General features: G+C 41.0%; 2 protein-coding genes across 2 annotated transcripts; one reads left to right on the top strand and one right to left on the bottom strand.

Annotated features, from left to right (window-relative positions):
- Positions 1-780: 780 nt before the first annotated feature.
- Positions 781-4,425, bottom strand: ptgs2b (prostaglandin-endoperoxide synthase 2b). The gene is made up of 10 exons (XM_036521661.1): positions 4,311-4,425; positions 3,996-4,112; positions 3,741-3,884; positions 3,490-3,633; positions 3,027-3,208; positions 2,829-2,912; positions 2,384-2,630; positions 1,844-2,130; positions 1,577-1,724; positions 781-1,239 (listed from the first exon to the last, which is right to left on the bottom strand). Exons 1-10 carry the CDS (start codon positions 4,369-4,371, stop codon positions 827-829), a joined length of 1,827 nt encoding a protein of 608 aa, XP_036377554.1. The 5' UTR covers positions 4,372-4,425; the 3' UTR covers positions 781-826.
- Positions 4,426-6,068: 1,643 nt separating this feature from the next.
- Positions 6,069-22,029, top strand: pla2g4ab (phospholipase A2, group IVAb (cytosolic, calcium-dependent)). Its single transcript, XM_036522197.1, has 19 exons — positions 6,069-6,170; positions 6,958-7,094; positions 8,735-8,816; positions 9,738-9,886; positions 10,039-10,152; positions 10,548-10,585; positions 11,416-11,560; positions 12,150-12,286; positions 13,141-13,363; positions 14,631-14,745; positions 15,765-15,902; positions 16,772-16,861; positions 17,337-17,414; positions 18,604-18,834; positions 19,483-19,667; positions 20,412-20,601; positions 21,284-21,441; positions 21,677-21,849; positions 21,942-22,029. Exons 2-18 carry the CDS (start codon positions 7,062-7,064, stop codon positions 21,812-21,814), a joined length of 2,244 nt encoding a protein of 747 aa, XP_036378090.1. The 5' UTR covers positions 6,069-6,170; positions 6,958-7,061; the 3' UTR covers positions 21,815-21,849; positions 21,942-22,029.
- The last annotated feature ends 765 nt before the right edge of the window (positions 22,030-22,794 follow it).

The following is a 22,794-nucleotide window of genomic DNA, read 5'->3' as shown; positions in this document are numbered from 1 at the left end:
GGTTGAGGTAATAGCAGGGATAAATCTTAAACGCATGGTAGGTTTACCATTTTACGGGTTTTATTTTGTGAGAACAATCTATGTGCCCTTTAATTGTGCTTTGATATGGTTTATATCAGTTCAATATGTGTAATATGGAATTTATTTAAACAATATATTATCCGACTGGGTTCTCTGCAGCATTTCTGAACGTGCTGTAGCACATAAAAGAAAAGATAAATAAACAAGACGTATGAAGACACACAAGAAATGCAATTTTATAACAACAATAAAAACCTTTATTTCAATTTCACCAAATTGTTCAAGTACCAAAAACATTAAAAATAGGCAATACTTTTGTGCAAAAATAGGGACTAGAACAAAAAAATCACAGTTCATCTGTATTGTAGTCTGTTTTGTAGTCTGTTTTGTATAGATATGACGGTACTGTCATATCTATACAAATGGTATATACACACATATTGTTCAAAGATTGTAAACTAATATTTTCAGTTCAAGTATTAAGCTGTTCTCGGTTAACCAAACACAAAAACTTAAATTACAGATACAACGTTGTCAATGTTGCACATTGTTCTGAGGTCTTTGTAAATAAAATATATACAAATAAATATAATTATACATAGAATGTAACAAATACAGTGGAGCAACACAAGATGAGGAATTAATTATTCTTGCTAATATTATGCTCTGAAAGTACATTATAAAAATACTTCTTTATATTTACTTAGAACTACAATAAATAAATAAATACAAAATAAATAAATAAATAAATATGGTTCATTTCCAGTAGTTACTGGATTTACTATTTTGTTCTCTTTTGTGGTTATCAAAGCTCAGAGGTTCTTTCTTTCAGAATGACAGTCGGGTTTAAGTCGGTTTGTCTAGAGTGCGACGTGCTCGAGTTGATCGTGGCTGACCCTGCATCTTTTACATCAGGCACGTGGAAGGACGCCACTGGACAAGGCCCCTTGACATTGCGACAAACCAGTTTCTGCAGGGAGGCGGTGTTAACGATTTCAAATCCAACTTTCCCACCAAAGGTGCTTGGCTTCCAGTACTCCGGAGAGCAAATAGGGTTCCCCATGAGTCCTTTCAAGGAATATGGAGCTCCCATTTCCACCATGGTCTCCCCAAAGATAGCATTGGGCCTTGGCTTCTCCACCAGCAGACCAGGGTACAGCTCCATGGCATCAATGTCCCCATACAGCTCTTCCAGCTCTGCTGCCATCTCTGTTTCTCCTGCATGGCAAAGGGAAACTCTGTTACAATTTCAGGCTGGTTTCTCTATCGCTGTTTATGTATATAACAATATTCTGGTGGCATTTCTCTATGATCACGGAATCTGGACGCTAAATAACACAAACGGACTCAAATTCATATTTGACGATTGGCCTTCCTCCATTTAGCTGAGCAGTCAGCAGCCATATGACCATGGTACACAAATGACAAGCCATGATATTTAAAACAAAAATATAAGAGCTGAATATATTTAACAATCATGGGGAAGAGTTCTGAGCCTGAACCAAAACTGTTCACACAGCAAAAATCAGACTGATGCTAGTTGTTTGTTTGTCACCTGTCAGATCCTGGAATGAGGTGTACGGCTTCATCATGAAGCGTTTCCTGTACTGATTCAGGGACTGGTAGCGCATCTGCCGGCTGTGTTCAATGGACTTCATGACAACCATCATCACTGCTGGAGGCACGTTCCGACCACCAGCCACCTGTTGGTAGAGTTAGGGAATACAGGTCAGTTATCAGTGCTGGTTAAACATCTCCACGCCCCCCTTTAAAACTGTAAAACTTTAAAACACTTGGAGTGGATCGAGCTTGAGATCCTCACCCTGCCGGCGATCTGCTTAGTGAAAGACTCCACCAGATTGCGAACGCCATGCTCCATGACCAGGGAGTTGTTAAAGAGGAACTGCGGGTAGCTGTAGACCTGGTCCTCGATGTGGAAGTCGTCAGGCATCAGCGGGTGCCAGTGGTAGAGTGTGTTGAACTCGGATGAGATGCGGTTCTGGTACTGGAAGCGCTGGTTGAACAGCAGCTCGGGGTCGAATTTCAGCTTGAAGTGGTAGCCGCTCAGGTGCTGAACGTAATCCTCGATCACAATTTTGATGGTCTCGCCTGCGGATGGAAGAGTACCGTCTGATCAGACCTCGGTCCAGTGCCCCCCCTTTTCGTAAACATCCCACACCTAAAGCCCCACATCGTCTCACTTCCCCCTGGAACTATTTACAGGCAACATTGTGTAAGGGGAACTGGCCGGCTCCGGTTCCCTGGGAAAGATGGAGGAAGTGAAAAGCGCTGTTGTTATGGCTAATTGGGGGGGGGGGGGGGGGGGGTGACTGTTTCTGGGGGTTCACTGCTGGTCGCTCACCGATCAGAATGAGGCGGGTGGTCTGGAAGAGGCGCTCGTCGTCCCAGTCCGGGTGCTCCTGCTTCAGCACATCGCAGACGCGGTTGTGCTCCCGCAGCCAGATGGTGGCATACATCATGAGCCCCGGGACCAGGCCGAAAGCCTCGTGGCCAACAGCGAAGCGGTGCTCCTCTGGGACGTGGGGAGGGTAGTGCATGTCCACCTGGACGTCTTTTACAGTAGGGGGGTACACCTCCCCATCAACAACCTGTGGGTGCAACACACACCTCTGTCAGGATATGCACTAGCTTCATGTACTTTCCAGGTAGATACACAAGCCATTCAACCTCCACAAAGGTACCTTACAGTCTTTTTTGTCAATTAGTCAGTTTTGGCCAGTTATTTACTGTGACAATTAATTAACCCATTCTAAGGTGACATTGTGTTCCATTGTGAGGCTCAGTACCTGGTATTTCAGCTTTCCGTCTTTGAAGAGTCTCAGTTTGTGCTGCCTCTCCAGGGTTTCACCATAAATGTGGCTCAAGTCCACCTGAGAGTAAATATCAAAAAGGGTAAGGACACTTCTACTGGAAAAAAAATGATTTCAACAAAAATTGGAAAGAAGTGGTTGGATGTTGTTATTGTTTGTTTGAAGGACACTTACTCCGTGGTTCTGTGCTCTGGTGAAGGCTGGCCCTCGCTTCATATCTGATTTGAAAAACTGATGGGTGAAATGCTGAGCAAAGAAAGCAAACATCAGACTGGTGCCTTGGGGGTCTGGGATAAACTTTCTCCTCAACAGAAATTTTTCCACCACCAACTTAACATCAGGCAAGGCTTTTTTCCCTGTGAAACAGAAAAACAAACATATCAGCAAAATAGGTAATATCCATTCATATTTTAATACTGTGCTCCAACAATAAGGAGACACATATTCGAATCAAGAAGGTTGAACTTAAAAGTATATCAGAGCAAGCAAATATTACTTAGCTTTCCTCTGCAATAGGGGTAGAGACAGACTGCAAAAACTTACCCTCAGGCCTGTCTTGAAACAGGCCTTACGTCAGTACAATGACATATTCTTGGTAAGCTTTTAAATATCTCATAAAACCGGTTTTAGTGCTCACCTGCAACTCCCATGGGTGTTGGGCAATCCTCAGGTACAGGAGGCAGGGTTCGTGTGTAATACGAGAGGTTTGAGTAGGCTTCCCAGCTTTTGTAACCATAATCGGAATTGTAGGTCGGAGGGCTATCAATTAAATGTGACCGAGCTGCCGAAAGAGACGGAGATAAAACGTCATTCAAAACCCCTGGCTTTTGAGTCACGTGTATGTCTTTGGTTGATGTCAAGTGATATTAAGAAAAGCAATAAACTTACATGTCAACACATAACGCATGATGGTATCCCTTAAAAACGGTATGTTGTTCAGGATGTTCCAGAATCCTTTAAAATGTGTAAGAATGTAATGCACGGTGTTCGGGGTTGGTTTCAGTTTAGTTCTAATCCACGTGAAGAGTTCCGCTGTTGAAGAGAGAGTGAAAAAAATACTTAACTAAAAGTCGTGAACCTCAAAGCAATAATCAATAGATTCTGAGGTCAAACGTGTTGATAGATTTTTTTTTTTGTACTTACGAGTGGTGCAGTTCTCGCCGTAGTATCCAGTCCTTGTGCAGTCGCACTCATACGAGTCGGTGCCTATACTCGTACAAATACCCCGATTCTGGCATGGTTGAGAACAGCAAGGGTTGGCTGTAACGCCAAACCATGGGGACATTTTAATCATACCTTGAATGATATTTATTAATACAAGTGTATTATGTATTCTAAACTCAATATAATACATTAGACAACGTGGAAAACCATATTAGGATAATATAATATCTGATTGTATCTCCAAAATCATAACTCGAAAAAATTAAAGATTTCTACCATGATGATGTATCTTACCTCCCTCGCAGGCCAAAATCCCCGCATGGAGAAGTGAAATAAAAATTATGATTGCTTTCATTCCAGTGCCTTCTCTTGATTACGCGTTTCTAGTAAGCTTCTCCCAAAGCAACCACTTCCGAGGTTGTGAATGAACCCTCCGCGGAATGACTGATCTTTTATAGCCAACCTTTAGCTGTGGGCGGAATTCACCACGCCCTACAAAAAACCTATTCAGAAAAGAATATTAAAACAGTTATTTGCACTGCAATATGACCACTCTGAAATGTATTATGAGGACTTCGATAAACATTCTGATGTGTTTATCCAGCTGAGGGAAGCCTATTTATGAATGTGGAATTATTCGTTCAACCCGTCACGTAGCGCTGCAGATTCAACTCATTCATCAGCCTGTCTCACACAAATTACTACTATTTATTTATGTGTTGACTACTCGTTTACTCAGCGTGTCGCTTAAATTCCTGAGGTTATCAAGGTGTGTATTTACTTACTTTTATGATAACTTGTTGTATTATGTCTTCAGTGATTGATCACTAAAATGTTTTCATATAGCAAGTGATTAAACTAAAACAAATTCAACCGCAATAATAATAATAATAAATATAAAAAATAAAATAAAAACTTCTGTTAAGTGACACTGACGTCTGTGATGATGAGTGAAATAAACTAGCTCACAGCTATCATAGCTCTTTCACACGTAGAGTTACATGAATTAAGACAGTGGGCTATGATTACATAATAACTATGAAATAACATGGAATGTTCAACTATACCTGTTTGATGCATTGTGGCAAAAAGGTTTACTTTAGGGATTATAACAAAAAATCAAAACAGAATGTAGGATTTCGAATACATCTAGCTGGGGTTAGACTAAACCTGTCTGAGTATCTAAATCCACCAGCTCGAAATGTTCTTTGATTCTTATTTCATAACTCTAAAATAGTTTTGATTTACTCCATTTTATCTTTATGTTATAATTGTCTTTTTTATTTTATTTTTCCTTTCTGTCATTCGCGAGACGATTGATCCTGCATGACTGTAGGACTCTGAGAGAGATTCAGTGAAAAAGTGGAAAGTATATTCTGTTCCATATAACATTTACAGTATATTCCATATAACATGTTTACATGTTATAGCCACTTGAAGATCAACAAATTATCAGTTTACGGGGTTTAGGTATATACTTAATACTTTCGTTATATTTATTTTTATGTTGAATGTACGTCATGTTAACTAAATAATTGTATTAATTAAAAAAGCGCGTTTCTATTCTTGCCATTACTGCGAGCCTTAGCGAGACAGAAATTGTCTTTGACCGCCCTCTCGTGGATGGAAGTGAATTTTGCATATTGTAAATCCATGCAGGAGTTTGGACGAAATGCAATACTGAATTCTCAGTGGAAATTGAAGCGTTTGCGTAAACACGGTCAGCACAAACCAGATTAATCTGAATTCCTCATGGCTGTATCACAATAATTTAAGATAGTGAATACTTATCCTCTTATCTTCCTTATCTACAATTTTAAACACTGTTTAAGTAATCTCAAATCACTTAGAATTCATTCCTTTATGACTTAGCTACTTCGAATTTCAATATCTGATTGTTTTAAAACTAAACGTTTCTAAGTAATTAATTCAATGCGCTAACCTATCAAAAACAGATACTGCCTTGCGCGGTTTAAAGCTGAAGCGACGTGGTGTGTTCCACTTTAAGAAACCGCTTTCTTCGGGTAGTTTTTGCTCGTGGTAGATGGAGTTCGGATGTGACTTTTAGCACCCCCTCCTACAGCCACAGCACTGGCTCGCTGAGCAAAAGGAATGTGATTTTTTTGCAGGATTTATGTTCTCACAAGTAGCAAGGTAAGTGGCTATATATTTTACAAGTAATAATATAAAGAATCTGTATTGTCCAGGATGGGCACCCAGTTGCAACCCGTTTTGTTCATGGTAGCTGTATGTCTTTGAATCAGTATAGTTGTGCACTTACACTATAGACTATTTAGTGGTCACTAAGAAGGGCTGCTCTTTCTTTACCAGAGTTTGGCCAACCTTTCCCAGGTTTGATTTAACTGTTTGCGAAGGCAAGTGCACTACGTTTGGTTATCGAGAAGACAAACATAATAAACCTATTGTATTGTAGCCCGTTGATGTCGTGATAGTGCAATGCACTTTTTTTTCTTGAATTTCTGAAGTTTAATTCCTCTTAAATTAAATAATCATATTTATTATATGTAAAGGTTATTTAGTGTCAGGCATCACTGCTGACTTTGTAATACCTCGTTTATATAAAGCTACATGATTCTTCATTTCACTCATGGAATTTTTTCCTGATTGCGCTCATTAGGAGTTGCACGGCGTAACTGGTTGCTCTTGCAGTTTATGATTGCCGTAGATTGTTTTAGATTGTCTGTCTGGGTAAAATCCCATTGTATGTGCCACATGGCATTACGTTACGTACCGTAGGCTTGTAATGCTGAAATCATTACCAGCCTCAAAACCACGTTTCTTTGCAGATTGATTGAAAAATGAAATTAAGTTTGTTCGACTGAATCATCAGTTCCCCATTGGTTAGCCATGTTCAGTTATTGTTTAATCTGTCGACTGATTATTGTGGAGATAAGTATTGTATTTTGATATGCATTCCTAGGGTCAATAAATGCTGTTTGGAACATCTGGAGGCGCTGCCCGAGTCTGACGACACACGGTGGAAAGCAGATTTCATCCCGGAGTGAATCTAATTTCTGACTGGCAATGTCTTCCATAGATCCCTATCAGTATATTATTGTAAGTCATAAATCATGGATATACAGCTGGATTCGTGGCGCCTACTAATGATCATTTATGGCCTCCATAGAGCTGGGGAAAATGCTTTCAACCTTTTCTTGTTGTATTCGTAATCCATTAAGACAACACCAACTGCATGTCTTTGGAAATCTTGAATTCTTCCCTTTGGGGTGATATGTAGCTTTTATACAGTATGTTATTTACATTAGGTTGTTGGACAGAATGAGTATTTGAGTGTGTTTTCTCAGGGTGGAAGGCACAGTATAAAATTCAATTTCAGCATGAAAGAATGTTGTTTATCATCTTACATACATAATCATATTGAATTACATTTAATGGCATTAAAATAGCACTCCTAATCAGTTATGACAGAGTTGTTCATCCTACGATTTTTTTAAAAATAAAAATAAGACAAATTTCTGTAGACTGCTCATTTGAATGATATTTGCTAGGACCACCATGTGCAGAAATCTGATTTATTTTTATTATATTATCTTTCTCTTGGACACACTCTTGAAAGGTTTGTTTTGGTGTGCAGGTGATATTTATGCCATTTTCAGATTATAACCTTTAAAGTGGTTGTGTGAGGATCTTTTTTTCGATGAAAGCTCAAATTCTTTTTCACTGTGTAGCCGATTTTTTCTCAGTTATATATCTGAATGGCAAAGACACTATAAATTTTCTGAGAGAGAGTGGGTTCTGTCAGGCTTCTTTTGGCAACATCATTACAGTGTGATGTCATGGTTATTACAATCACCACAAAGATTTTCAATTTCCTTTCCAAAGTTATCTGGGTTGGAAGTAATAAGGAAAAGGATGTTTTCTCGTTGATGTTCAAAATGCTTGCTCTCCCGCACCAGGAAATCACCTATGACATGTATAGCTCATACTTGGTGTTTATTTTACGTGTAATATCACAAAGTGTTTTGGATTCTGTGATCTAGTGACTGTGATGTATGGTAGTGTGTGTGCTTTCCTTCTCTTAGATACTAGGCTGTCTAGTCAGGTTGCACAAGGTAACTTGTGGTGGGGCTTGACTAATGTTTTGCAAACACTCACTGGTCTGGGAGTGTTGTTACCCTGTTCTGACACTGTTGCTTGTTCAACTTGCATGGATACACTTCTGTTCTTTTGTGCTGGAAGTCACTATGGATAAGTGCATCTGCTAAATGAATGTAATTATAACATCATGTAATATAGTGTAATCTGACATGAAAGACTTCTGGATTGTAGCAAAACCACAATGTATGATGTAATGAATGACAGGGTATTGAAATATATGAACAGCAGTGTGTATGTATAGTCATGCATGTCTGACTGCAAAATATGTTAATTACAGCGTATTGCATCATATGGGGAGAGTCAAGGACATATGCAGGAAACATTGAACATCTGTATTTTTTCCCTGTTGTAGTTTTCTGTACAGCATACACTTTTTTTGGTTTACTACTCCTGTGATAATATATCATTGTACATCTCTGGCATGTTTCATGAAATTGTAAATATCATGTACAGCCACGGTAAGTGAAATGTCAGGACAGTCATTCTGTAGATTGTTTTCTGATATCAGTTTAGAGATTCATATTTTACTATCATATTTTATTATCTCATTTTTGACAGTGATGTATTGCACTTTCCAGGTTGAGCAGCAGTTTTCACACAAGTTCAAGGTAACAGTGGTACGGGCTGAGAATGTTACTAAGGGGGTGCTTGGAGACTTGTGTAAGTACTTGAGGTGTACATGGGTTCAGAGGGTCTTTCAGTGCAGAAACAGGACATGGCACATATTACACTGTTGTATGTTTTAAAATGTATAATACGCATATATCAAAAATGTTAAGCTACAACATTTTATTAATAAATGAGACTGCAACATCCATCTTTTACCTTATACCAGCTGTAAACCTCATATTGTAATTACACTCATGGAAGCTGGCAATCAAAACTATAATAATATATGTATGAAAGTTCTGCAAAGAATGCATATATATATATATATATATATATATATATATATATATATATATATATATATATATATATATATATATGCTTTGTACATACTGTATTTTGCCAGTCCCACTACTCACCACTACCCAACATAACAATGGCTCCATTATGCAGCCTCTGTGTATTCCCTTAAAGAGACACTCTCCAAAACTAAGACTGCATGTGACCAAGATACAGAAACAAGATATAAAGAATGAGTGCACCTCAGATCATGACACACCAAAAAATTGTACAGTTGATAATTAGGTTTTATTTGCACATGCACACATTATGGAATGCAAGTTTTACAAAGTACTTTTTCAATATGTAGCAGAGGATAGCACATCCTGAAGATTTAGTTTTGTTTTCAAAGATGAAACTTAGTCAGTGGAAAATATTCTTTGTGTTAGTTTGTAAGTAAATGGTCAGATTCAGACAGAACAGGTTATTTTGCAATAAAATGACCTTGAATGTCTGTGAAGTCAGGACGATTTGGTGACTGCCAGCCTCTGTTTTCTTCAAGGCCTTATATTTCAGCATTAAATGATGTCATTATGAAAACATGTCCTCTTCTTGAGACTTCTGAAACATTCTGAATGTACGTGTGTGTGTATGTGTGTGTGTTTGTGTGTATATTTGTGTGTGTGATGAAAGTGGACACGCCAGACCCCTATGTGGAGCTGTTCATCCCATCTGCCCCTGAGAGCAGGAAACGGACCCGGTGCATAGACAACAATGTGAATCCGGAGTGGAATGAGACGTTTGAGTTCATACTGGACCCCAACCAGGAGAACGTGCTGGAGGTCAGCCAAATGACATTGAGTCAGTGTCACGCTACATGCTGTAAACATGTACACGTTATGTCACCACAACGGCTTCTGTGTTAAAGAGCACCGGGTATACCGTTGTTCATTTGTTTTGGTTTGTTTTGTTACCATTTTTTTTTTCCGTCCAGGTCACGCTGATGGACGCAAACTATGTCATGGACGAGACTCTGGGAACAACCTCCTACGACATCTCCAAAATCAAAGTGGGGCAGCCAGAGCTGGTTCCGCTCCTCATAGGCAATGTAAGAGTCCAAAAGATTCTGAAGACTTTGCAATCGCTCCTCTCCCTGGTAACAGTAAGAATCTGACGTAAGAATCTGAATGTCTCTGCAGTGTGTTCTCGTGACTCTGCTCTTCATGATCAGCTGTGTGAGATCTGTGTGGACAGTGTGTGAGCGTGATCATAGTGCTTAGCACAGTGGCCAACCCAAGTCACTGTGGAATATGGGCTTGCATTAGAAGCTGAGTCATCTTTTTTCCAGATTGTCCTTTGTTACTAGTGGATGGATGCCCTGCTTTTGACAAGTAGAATTGCTTTTCCCCTGTATGGGCGCTTCAGCATCCATTTTTTTGCTGTTAAGAGATTTATCAATGGCAGGTTGTTGGGGAATAACTCCTGTTTGTGTTATTTTTATAGGTGACCAAGGTGTATCTCGAGATGTCCCTGGAGGTGTGGTATGTATCACAACTACCTTTTTCTGGTCATGTCTGTTTGGTTTGGCCATCAAACATCAAAAAACACAGGCTGTTGCAGTCTTGTGGTGCTTTGAAAATTTGTTGGGTGTTTCACCATTGTGGAAGACAGAGTGGTCTGCTTAAAGGAGTTAAGAGACCTGATAAGGCAATATCATCATCAATATGTGCTGTAACAAGCAACAGTAGTAATGAATAGCTTCTATAACCAGACTCCAAGGGAATGTAAGGTAACTGCAAGTCAACATTGCAGTGTTACTATCCTGAGCTATAAAATGTAACCCTAAAATACAGCAGAGTAATGAAGTGTCATGTCCTTTGTCAAACCCTACAAAATGACATGATGATGTTGTTGTCTTTAATGACAACTAGCAGCTATATAAAAAACAGCACTTTAAGAAAGGGTTATGATTGATATTACAGCTGATACAGGTCTTGGATTTGTTGTGAACGCCCTCCTAATGAACAATTAGACTCCACATTCCATGTCACAGTGTGGTGCCTCTATGCAGACCTTGGCTTCCTGTCTGAGATTTACAATTTCAAGTGCCCTGGAGCAATATTCAATCAAACCCTTGAACCATTTACCCAGTCACAAATGAAAAACAATTTTTTGACAACTCCCTTTGATGTTAAGCCAGTGGCAGAGGAATTAAAAGTGACAATGTGTTTAATTAGACCTCCGTTTCAAGCTGCCTAACAACAGAATGCATGTAGCTGGTGAAACCCGCCGCCCCAGGTCCTCTGTTGGCTCTCAAAGTGTGCGTGACAGGCCAAATGTGACGATGCTACTGGTGGTGTACTGTCCTCAGCTCTGCCATGGACCTGCGCTTCAGCTTGGCGCTCTGTGACAAGGAGAAGCTCTTCAGGCAGACACGACGGGAGAGGGCCTTGCTTGGCATTAAGAAACTGCTGAACATGGAGAAAGCGCGCTGCCTCCCCTCCTCCCTGCAAGAGGTAGGTGTCCTCATGGCTGCAACTCGGCCCGCATCTCCATTATGGCATTTAAAAGATTTCCCACCTCAGACCTGAGGATAAAAGAAAATACTGCCCATAATATTAGGCTAAAAAGTTGAAATATGAAGTGTATCTGTTTCATTTTAAGTAGTGGTATGCATTTCTTCCTCGTCATATCTTCTGGTTACATCAGTCTTTAACACTGAGTTGCAGTTTTGGCTGACTGCCCTTGGCACCAGGACCTTCCAGTTGTGACTTTGGCAGGAGGCTCTGGTGTCCTCATTTGGTATGGAAATCCATAGTCATGAGTCAATAGGAGGGTGCTGTCCCTAGACTCACTCGGGGGCGAGGTGTAACAGTCATTCCCAAATTTCCATACGTATACTGCAACAATCTGACAAATTATGAAGAGGCCATTCTAATCGATTGATGCAGTTTGGGGTATGGTCACATTTTTCTGTGTCAGTCAGATGGACGGGGTAGACCTGAAAGCAGAAAGAAGCATCGGACGAGTTTTCCAGCAAACATGATGGGATGTGATTGCGAAATCAGGCTGCGTGTGACAGTCCCTGTGCCCTGTGTGTTGCAGGTGCCGGTTATCGCCATTGTGGGCTCTGGAGGAGGGTTCAGGGCCATGGTGGGCTTCTCTGGGGTGATGAAAGCCCTGTACGAATCTGGGGTTCTGGACTGTGCCACCTACGTGGCAGGACTCTCGGGATCCACCTGGTTAGTGAGCCAGTCTGTACCTCTGACTCTCTCTCTGTGCTGTTCTTGAGGAGCTGCTATGATTTTGCCCAGTAGGAATTCAAACATCACAATCTGTTTTATTTGGATAAGGCATCGCTGCCTTTGTCAGGGCTTCTGCGAACCACACCATTTTCATATCGACATTAAGTCCAAGCAAAGCTTTATGAATGCATAAAGAATACAGTGGGGCAACTTATAATTCATTACATTATTGTCATTTAGCAAACACTCTTATCCAGATCGACTTACATAGGTTACAATCTTTAAATGTTATCCATTTATCAAGCTGGATATTTACTGAGCCAACTGTGGGTTAAGCCAAGGGTACCGCAGCAGTGCTCCAGCAGGGAATCAAACCGACAACCTTTTGGTTACAAGCTTTGTCCTTACCACTATGCTACATCACCAATTCAGTCATGCCTTGAATGAGTTTATTGTTTTATAATGCGGTGAACAAGATTAATGTGCTTCATGTATGCATGTTTTGAGGATAATCATCCTCCTCAATTATTGCGCAGATTGCAGGAGATGTTAAATATCCATGACTTATGTAAGCTCTGATATTTTTGGTTGTGCTACACTATGGAGTCAACACACACAATGAAATATTAAATTCCATGGTGTAAAAACAAGAGGAAATGAAATAATATGTCATCTTTGTACTGACAAAAAACTGCATTTCTGAAGAACTGGGAAAGTGAAAAGCAGCCAGCTTGGGGGGTACTGAATAGGGATTTGTGGAGCCCTCTTCTGTTGTTTTGGGGGGCAGCTGGGAAGGACAACTTGTCTTACATCTGGACTGTCTGGTTCCTGGCTGGGGGGGTTGGTTGCAGGTACATGTCAACGCTGTACTCCCATCCCGACTTCCCCGCGAAAGGCCCACGGGAGATCAACCAGGAGCTGATGAACAGGGTGAGCAGCAACCCCCTCCGGCTGCTCCTGCCGCAGCACGTCAAACATTACATCCAGGCGCTGTGGACCAAGAAGGCCTCCGGGCAGCCTGTCACCTTCACTGACATCTTCAGCATGCTCATCGGAGAGACTCTCATCCCAGATGTAAGACGCCACCCCCCCCCGCGCCACTTGCCCACAGTACCTATAAGCTCCATCTTCGGACAGTAGCTCACTCAACAGTGTTAATCTGTGTAGACATTTGAGTGTAATACGGGTACATGGAACCAGTGATAGTGAAATGGCTCATTTATTTGTGAAAGCATTGAACCCTCACAAAGGCTTATGGGATTTCCCCCATGAGGTGAAGTCTCAGCTAATGTACCGGTGCGAGCGTAGCCTATCCAGTTAATGTTAACCTCACCACTCAGAGTGGAGTTGCTACCTGACACAAGCAAGCAGCTAAAGGATAGATGTGACGCACATGAAACTTTAACTTAGTGTTATCTAGGAGGAGTGCTTATCGCTTTGTGGATCTGCTGGCTGGGAGGATTTCCTTTTGGGTATCATCTAATCTGATACAGCACTGTAGCTGCCATAGTCACATCATGGTATCTGGTGTTGTGAGAATTATCAGAATACTCAGAAGCCCAAGTGGCTCCCCTTGATGAGTAAGAGAGATGTTGTTGATAATGATTTTTTTTTTCAGTTTAGGGTGGCACTGGGAAACCCACAAAGCTAACCATCTAAAATGCATTAATGTTATGAAAACACTACTCAAAGTGTTGAGGGTTGCAGTGACCCTGTGCTAGTACTTTAGGGAAGTGTATAAGACATTCTTATTTGCTATTAATACATTATATTATTGGCATTTCACAGACACTCTTATCCAGAACAACTTATATCAGTTACAGCTTTCTACAGTGTTATTCATTTGTACAGCTGGATATTTTCTGAGGCTTTTGTGGGTTCAGTACCTTGCTCAAAGGTACAGCAGTAGTGCCCCCGCAGGGAATCAAACTGGCAACCTTTTAATTATGAGTCCTGCTCCGTAACCACTATGCTACACTGCCACTCCAAGCTAATACCTACAGTATGTTTTTACTCATGTGACAGCAGAATTCGTTTTCAATTGTATTTTTACTTGTATATACATCTCACTGGTCTGCGAGTGCTGTTAGCCTGGTGTGATGCTGTTGCTCATTACCTTGAATGGATACACTTCTGTTCTTTTGTACTGGAGGTTGCTCTGGATAAGAGCCTCTGGTAAATGTAATGTGACGTAATTGTAATGTATTGCAAATTCAACTTACATCAAAACTATACTGTAAAACATGAAAGAAATCAGGCTCATATCCATTGTACTGAGTCACATGTATTCAACAAGTCTAGAATGATTTCAGGCTAGAGCACGGCTGCCTTTGCCTCCTAGAGAATGGACACTAAGCTGACTGAGATGCAGGCCAAGGTGAGCGAGGGACAGAGTCCGCTGCCACTCTTCACCTGTCTGCATGTCAAACCAGATGTGTCGGAGCTTATGTTTGCAGGTATGTACACGTGTGTGTGTATGCATGCATGCATGCGTATGTGTGTGTGTGTGTGCACGCGCGTGTGTGTGTGTGTGCGTGTGGATGGCATGTCTCTACAGGTCATCATGCTGATGCATAGCTGGCAGGATGATTTATTGACATTCACTTACCAGGAAAATGCAACCTCTCTGGTTTCCAGTATGAAGGGTTTCGGTAATTTTTTTTTACCGAAACCCTTCAGTCATCATTCAGTCCCATCTGATGCTGAGTTTGACTCAGCAATGACAAATGCCAACTAAAATGCCAGCTGAATAGGAGTGTGATTGCGGTGACCTCCTGTTGAAGGCACATTATTCTGTGGGCGTGAGGGCTTGTTACATAGGAGGAAGACTTACTCATCAAAGTGACGCTCCTTGCCTTGTCTGTTGGCTTCACCTCCAGACAACATTGGTCCATGTTGTAGAAATGCAAAACTGATTGAAAGATTAGGATAATAATAATAGTCTTCTGTTGTCTGTACATCACCTGTTGAATTCCCTGTCAACACTTTGTAGTATTTCATAATCAAGGACACCTGCCGTTCAAAGTCAAATAACCTGGTGTCCTATTTTTGGTTTTCATTTGGTTCAGGTTGAATAGACATTCAGCACTCTGGTCTGTTTCCTTAGCATCATAGCTCCCTTTGTGGAACAATCAGTTGTAACTCAAACAAGTAGCACATTATATATAAGATGTATACTTATTGAGGGCATACATTTTGTGAATTGCTTTCTTCAGATTAATTTCTTCTGAAAGGAATCATGGAGTGTTGCAGTAGGGTGAGTTAGGGTGCTTGTGGTTAGAATGAAAAGGTCTGGTAAAGTGTGACAGAGTCAAAGACCAGGATTATCAGTTTTGAACTATCAAGGTTTTAATCAAATCATGTATATAGGCTGTGTCTTTCATAGTATTGAATCTAGCTGTCAACAAGCAAAAACATCTTGCTTTCAGGGCAGGCATAAATTCAAAAAGTTTTGGGTGCATGTCTCCATTGACAGACTGGGTGGAGTTCAGCCCATATGAGATTGGAATGGCCAAATACGGCACCTTCATGACACCCAATCTGTTTGGAAGCAAGTTCTTCATGGGCACTGTGGTGAAACAGTATGAGGAGAATCCACTTCACTTCCTTATGGGTAAGAAATGTGTTACAGTATACCCCCTGGCCAGCATCACTTCACACACTTATTCACACAGGTTTCAGAGTCTGTGTGGCGCACCCACTCTGAAAGCTGGCAACCAGGAGAACTGTTACCAGTAATTAGACAGAGACGTGATAAAACATGACGCATACTTTTCTTGGATACTCTTATATGTCCAAGCGAAAACTTCTAGGGTTTCACTTCATATTGTCTGGTTTATTCTTTTTTTGGGAAACCTTTAAGTACCAAGAAACTTAGTGACTCAGGGATGAGTTTCCTATTCGGTACCCACACATGCGGTCAGAGACGCTGGAGAATGATACTCCCACATTAACTCACGTTTGTCAGGTCAGGTTAGGGTGTGAGAGCGTGTGTGTGTGTGTGTGTGTGTGTGTGTGGGGGGGGGGGGGGGGGGGGGTGTTCCGGACTGTCAAGTGACATCATAAATTAAGAATGCATACCATCATGTGCTTCTGTTCGTGACTCTCTGTGCGTGTGACCTTTACCTGAATTAATAAGTAGTGCATAAATTCCCAGAAACTATAGTAGGTTTCTATGTATGTTGGCTCAAAAATTCCAAGAAGGATGATGAAAACACCCTTAAGACCTTTGCTCTCTAATTGTATTTAAAATGCAAATACATTGTATGGAAAAAAAATATATATATACTATACAGTATCACCTTTACTTTTTCTTAATATAAACCCTTTTTTAGAATAAATTGTTATAGCTGTAATAAATGTATTTACAATAAGGAAAACACCATGTGATGTGAAATCATAGAATAAAGAAAATCATTATTAAAAGACAAAGAGCCCAGAATAATTGTTGGTGTCTTAATGTATTTCCCGTGTATTTTACAGGGGTATGGGGCAGTGCCTTTTCTATCCTCTTTAACCGAGTCCTGGGGATTAAAGACACCACAGGGGGCAGCACCATGGAGGAGGAGTTGGGTAGGAAAAACCCCAGGGGGAATGAAAAGAACACATGGCAATTTATTCTAGACTGGAGGCGCTCTACTAAATTTTTGGTCTCTGCTTCATTCATTGCTTCTGTTTTCTTATTGCATGTTCTCTATTGTTATAGAGAATAGGACTTAATTTGTTTGAGTGGGACAGAAATTACACGTTCCAGATGGACTCCCTCAAAAGATCTGCTCTGCTGTTTCCTAAAATAAACATTTGGCCTTTCAGAGTTTGGGCGTGATTCAAAACGTTAACACCATACCAGCAAACTAGCTGAAGCTAATCTGAAAACCAGTTCTGTGTGTTTGATGGATTACTGTTGTTTGATGTGATGTAGAATTAAAAAAGTTGACACAGCACACGCACACACATGCATGCACACATACTGCATGCATTTTTTATTTGATGGCATTTTTTTCACATGAAGCATGTGAGTTTTGACACACGTTTTATGTTTTCACAGAACAAATTAAACCGGAGCATATTGTGGGAGAGGACAGTCTAGACAATGATGAGGACCTGCGGAAAGGTGAGAACCCCGGTGCTCTTACAGGAATACACAGCCTCCCAGTGCACTAACATGATCAGCATTAGCACCTGCCTGAGGAATGGTCACCACGGTCATGTCATGTTTCTCTGTGCAACAGTGATACGGCCGTAGTGCTTCACTGTAGATTTACCTTCCAGACTGCACAGCCAGGACTGACCCAAAGCTGTCACCCCTAAATCTCAGTGTGCCTTCCCTCCAAACATGTTTTCAAACCTTCAAATGTCACATGCATGTTAATGTCACATGCATGCTTATTAATTTTTTTTTGTGTAGAAAAATATTACAGCTAGTCTATGTAGCTGTTTGTTGTGTGTAGGCATATACAGTCACTGTAAAGGGTGAGCAGGTGACAAGTTGCTCCCTACCCAATGTCACAGTATGCAGGAGTGGCCCTGCTGCTTTGTACGTCAGTGCCATGAAAGCGTTAGATATCTATGACAAATTTCTTTGGGGTGCGATGTGGTGCATTTTACTGTACAGTTTCATTATACAAACTCACTTCACTGAGGCTACATGTGTGAATTCTAAGCATTAAATCTGGCATTACTGGTGTGTTACTTTGTTTCCTTATGCTGCATGTATTATCATTAAGGTAAACAGGAGGAAAATTTTCCATGATTACCTCAGATATACTGTGGAAGTATTTACAGTACATTTACATTTGTCCAGAGCAACTTCCAAAGCAACATAAGTTCATGTAATCAGGCTACATGGAAAAACAGTACATACAGAAAATGTCTCCCGTAATGTGTTCTTTGTTTTCTTAGAATAGGTTTCCTGAATAGCAACGCTGTTTGCATCTTGGAGTTCAAATTGTAGTCACAAGAGTGTTCCTTGAAGATGTTCTGACAACAAAGCATTGTAATTTTCCCTTACAACAGCCTTAATTAGAGCAGTCAGAGGTGATACAGGATGTCATGGTCTGTGTTGTTGAGTATATGTCTGAGAGATTTTGGGGGCTGATGTTGTGTTTGAGCGGATGTTCCCGTGCGTGTGTATGGAGGGTTGAGTTAGGTGTGAGTTTAGGGTGTGTGTTGTGCACGGGGGGATGGTGTGAGGAGTTTGGAGGGGGTGTGTGATGTTACATAAGTATGTTCCAGAGTGTTGGGATTTAGATGGCCTGTGTGTGGTAGTATAGCTGGTGTGAAAATCTGGTGTGCTCACTGTCTCCCTCTGTCAGAGGGCCAGGGAGGAGAGGATGAGTACCATCCGCATGCCCAGGCCAGCTGGGTGCAGCGCATGTTCACCTCCCTCGTCAGCGACTCCACCCTCTTCACCACCCGCGAGGGCCGCGCGGGGAAGGTGCACAACTTCATGCTGGGCCTGAATCTCAACACCGCCATGCCGTTCTCGCCCGTGGGAGACCTCACGTGCCAGACTCCTGTTGAGGAGGAAGTGGACGCTGTCACAGGTCAGAGAGTGGGCGAATGGTACGCCATGATGGCAGCAGTGTGGTGCAGCGGTAGGGAGCCAAGCTTCTAAACCAAACCAGAGGTTGATGGTTTCATTCCCGTGTGGAGCCCCGCTGGTATACTCCTGAATTGCTTCATTAAATATTCACCTGTATTAATGGAGTGTTAAAAACTATATGTGTTTATATACTCAGCATGTATTATGTTAATGTGTAAATACATATGTTTCTCTTGGTAAGACCCTCTGCTACTGCTGAGACAGAGGCCAGTGTGAAAGGAGAACCAGTGGCCAAAACACCATATATGTAGTCTTACAATCAGCTGTTTTGTTGTCCCTTGTAATGAATTTCTTACAAATGCACTTTGTGAAAGATCTCAAGTTAATATACCTGATGTTTTTATGTCTACTGTCTGGTTCTCTGATTTAAAATTCAAATGCATATGATTCCTGAATGAATTTTTTGAGCATGGAAAATATGTCTCTGAAAAAATGCCAGGGTTTACTTAGCAAGCTGCTCCTGTCACCCTATGTTTAAAGTGTGTACTATTTGTGGCATACCTCACAGTCCATGGCTGAATGTTCACATGCATACAGTCTGCATCTGCTTGAGCTGTCTGTGATCTGGTCTGTGTTGTGGAAACTTCAGACCCGGATGAGTTTGATCGTATCTATGAGCCTCTGGATGTGAAGAGCAAGAAGATCCATGTGGTGGACAGCGGCTTGACATTTAACCTCCCATATCCTTTGGTACTGCGACCGCAAAGGGGTGTGGACCTCATCATCTCCTTTGACTTCTCCGCCCGTCCGAGTGACTCCAGCCCTCCATTTAAGGTAAGCGGTCAGTCTGGGTGTCTCTAGGATGATGTATCAGACCTGTGTGTCTCCATACACTCAACCATGCGCCCACTGCACAAACTGGAGAACACAAGCTCTGCAATCCACAAAAATCACACTGTGCAAAATGTATTTGAACAAAATGTATTTGTTGTGTATTTGGGTATGCATAGCTACACTGGTTTCATGTCCCTAGTATTTGTCGTCATTTTTGTTTTGGGATTGTATTGTGTTGATTAATGTTTATTATTCTAATAAAAACAATTCTAATTTATTTGAAATGTTTGTTGGGATACAGGGGTCAGGATTTTGCAATATGGGCTAAAAATGTCAGAGTACCAGTTGTAGAACATCAATCGGCTAAGTCTAATCTAATGTATGAAGAGTTAATGTATATTTGGATTCAAAAGTATATGATTCAGTGCCTCACTGCCTACAGTGTTTCTTAATACTCACTTGTTTTATTGGGAACTATTTAAACATACACAGTAGACAGTGTGGGTTGATTTTATTAAGCCTTTTTATTAATCCTTTTTATGACGGTGCATTTGTACTTGCATTTTCGTAAGTACCATTTCATGGGAATATTTTTGCATATTTCATAAAACCCACTTTAAATCCATTGGAACACAAGCCTATGACATGGACTGGTTGGTTTAACAAAGGGACTATAAATTATAAGCTTCAGTCATCAGGAATGTTTGTTTTATCACATGTAAAAGTGCTATTTTCTATTGCTAGGAGCTGCTGTTGGCAGAGAAATGGGCTCGGATGAATAAGCTGCCCTTCCCCAAAATTGACCCCAAAGTGTTTGACAGGGAGGGCCTGAAGGAGTGCTATGTCTTCAAACCCAGGAAGGGCGATAAGAACTGCCCCACTGTCATCCACTTTGTGTTGGCCAACATCAACTTCAGGAACTTCAAGGCTCCAGGTGAGAAAGAACTGAAAGTGAAAAATGGCCCTACAGTATAAAGTGTGATACCACCTCTTTGAAATAATTATGTGACTGGCTTTTAATCAATCATTAGTCATGTGTTTTGATTTCATATATAGTTTGATAACTATGTTGCAGATGGGGATTCAGGAGTGTTTAATGCATTACTAATGTTACACCGTGCAAATAATTAATGAATGAAGAATATGTTTTTGATTTAGCCTTCCGGTGATATAAGCATCGTGAATCTTTCCTGAAGATTAAAGATGTTTTAAGGAATGGAGAGCAGTTATGGGTGCTTTTACGGGCTGCCTGGAGTTGAGTAATGAGCCTGTGTGCGGCCCTCTCAGTCTTGCCGCCAAGAATCTCCCACATATCTGTGGTAACAGTCTATGTAAACATGTGATAGATCATCCTGAAAAGCAATACTATCAAAGCGGTCACCTCCTCCTCCTTGGACTCACCAAAGCACTCTTGTGCAACCTGGTTTTCTGCCTTAAACCCCCCCCCCCCCCAAATCTCATCCAGAACCGCTGGAATTCTCAGATCTTTAAAGGGTGCGATAACAAAAAATAAAGACAAAAATCCAGGAACTCTGAGCAGTTTTTGGACCACTTTTTAAAAGATAAAAAAGATATCCATGAAGTTGACCACTTAACTGACTGATTTTTGTGTGAAGGAGTGCCCAGAGATACAGAGAAGGAGAGGGAATACGCTGATTTTGATATCTTTGATGATCCCGAGACGCCATATTCCACGTTCAACTTCCAGTACTCCAATCAAGCCTTCACCCAGCTGCACGACCTGATGGAGTTCAACACCCTCAACAACATCGAGGTCTGTCTGCCCAACCTAAAGCACGATCATCTTCACAACACTACCGTCACACAGTAGACATAATAGTAATATTTCCAAAACTTTACAAGTAATGCCAAGATAAGAGTACATTCATTTATTTGCGTTGTCAGGGATATGGGTGTGTTGGCAGTGCTAGGTGGTTCATGAACAGGGAAACAAGTGTCAAATGCTCATGTGTCCTGTCCACTGGGTGCTCTTCCCTGTCCTGTGCCAGGTGATCAAGGATGCCATCAAGGAGAGCATCCTTTACAGGAGGGAGAATCCGTCACGGTGCTCTGTCTCCCTGTCACTCAGTGAGATCCAAAACAAGAAGTTTCTGAAGAGGGAGACCCGTGGAGCAGCCCATGTTTGACAGAGATAATGTTGGATCCCTCCTTTCAGTAACAGGTGCCTTTTTTATTTTGGACAGGTATTTATTTCTATTGTGTATTAGGTGGGACACGTGAACAAATATTAATATTGTTATTCTGTCTTTTCAGTGTGACCACAGAAATGGTTATGTGAAGACCTAAGAATGTGCATGTAAGGAAAACAAGGGCAAATTTTGCTGTAGCTCTGTGTATGTTTGAAAATACTTCCCACTGTATGTACAGGTGCCATCTTTTTTTAAGCTCATTTATTGGCTGCCTAATGTCAATTGAAAACATTTCACGTGTGTGAACCTTCCCAAGTGATTATTTTTAAAACACAAGTCTTAAGTGTTTATTACATTGTATCTTGCTCAACGAACTGGCTTCATACAAATTTCGTCTTCAAAAAATGCATTCTGATGTTCTTGCATTCAGGCAAACTGCCCCCTACTGGAGAGATGGAGAGAACAGTTTGTGTGAAATGCTTCCAAAGTGTGAAGAACATGTTCTTCCCTAACCCTTACTTGTGTTGAACAGTGTGGGAGGAAATGAAACTACTGTCATGAAGGCAATTGCATTGAAAAACCCTGAAGCATGCAGTAGTAATTACAGTGTAGTAGATAGCGTAGTCTATAATTACAGCGTGGAACAGAGCCAGCCATCTCAGGCCTATGCACAAGCTATCTCTGTGATGGGAATTTTCCTGTGAATGTGTTTGGTTGCCTGGGCACCAACCCTTGTGTAGCTACACTTCTGTGATCGTGTTCAGTGAATAGAGAAGGAAAAACACTGCATCTACAACATCACTGTGATGATTTGGAAACAAGGTTTGAAACACTTGGCTGTGCCACATAGACTCAGTGTTTTTTGCACTGTGTGAGAACCGACATAATATAGTCCTCACATTATCCTCATAACACATTCCAATGTTTATTATACTTTTAGTTAGCAAACGCCAGCTAGTTGGCTTGCAAGATTGTTT

This window comes from Megalops cyprinoides, chromosome 2 (assembly GCF_013368585.1).
Source record: "Megalops cyprinoides isolate fMegCyp1 chromosome 2, fMegCyp1.pri, whole genome shotgun sequence".
NCBI classification, from domain to species: domain Eukaryota; kingdom Metazoa; phylum Chordata; class Actinopteri; order Elopiformes; family Megalopidae; genus Megalops; species Megalops cyprinoides.
Note: the sequence above shows the minus strand (reverse complement) of the source record. Positions and strands in the feature narration are given on the sequence as shown.

Coding starts and splice junctions, on each gene's coding strand:
- ptgs2b (XM_036521661.1), bottom strand. CDS start 4,371: ATGAAAGCAATCATAATTTTTATTTCACTTCTCCATGCGGGGATTTTG. Junction 3,634..3,740: donor CATGCGTTATGTGTTGACAT/GTAAGTTTATTG, acceptor CTCTTTCGGCAG/CTCGGTCACATTTAATTGAT. Junction 1,240..1,576: donor CTCATTCCAGGATCTGACAG/GTGACAAACAAA, acceptor TTTGCCATGCAG/GAGAAACAGAGATGGCAGCA.
- pla2g4ab (XM_036522197.1), top strand. CDS start 7,062: ATGTCTTCCATAGATCCCTATCAGTATATTATT. Junction 10,586..11,415: donor GAGATGTCCCTGGAGGTGTG/GTATGTATCACA, acceptor TACTGTCCTCAG/CTCTGCCATGGACCTGCGCT. Junction 11,561..12,149: donor TCCCCTCCTCCCTGCAAGAG/GTAGGTGTCCTC, acceptor TGTGTGTTGCAG/GTGCCGGTTATCGCCATTGT.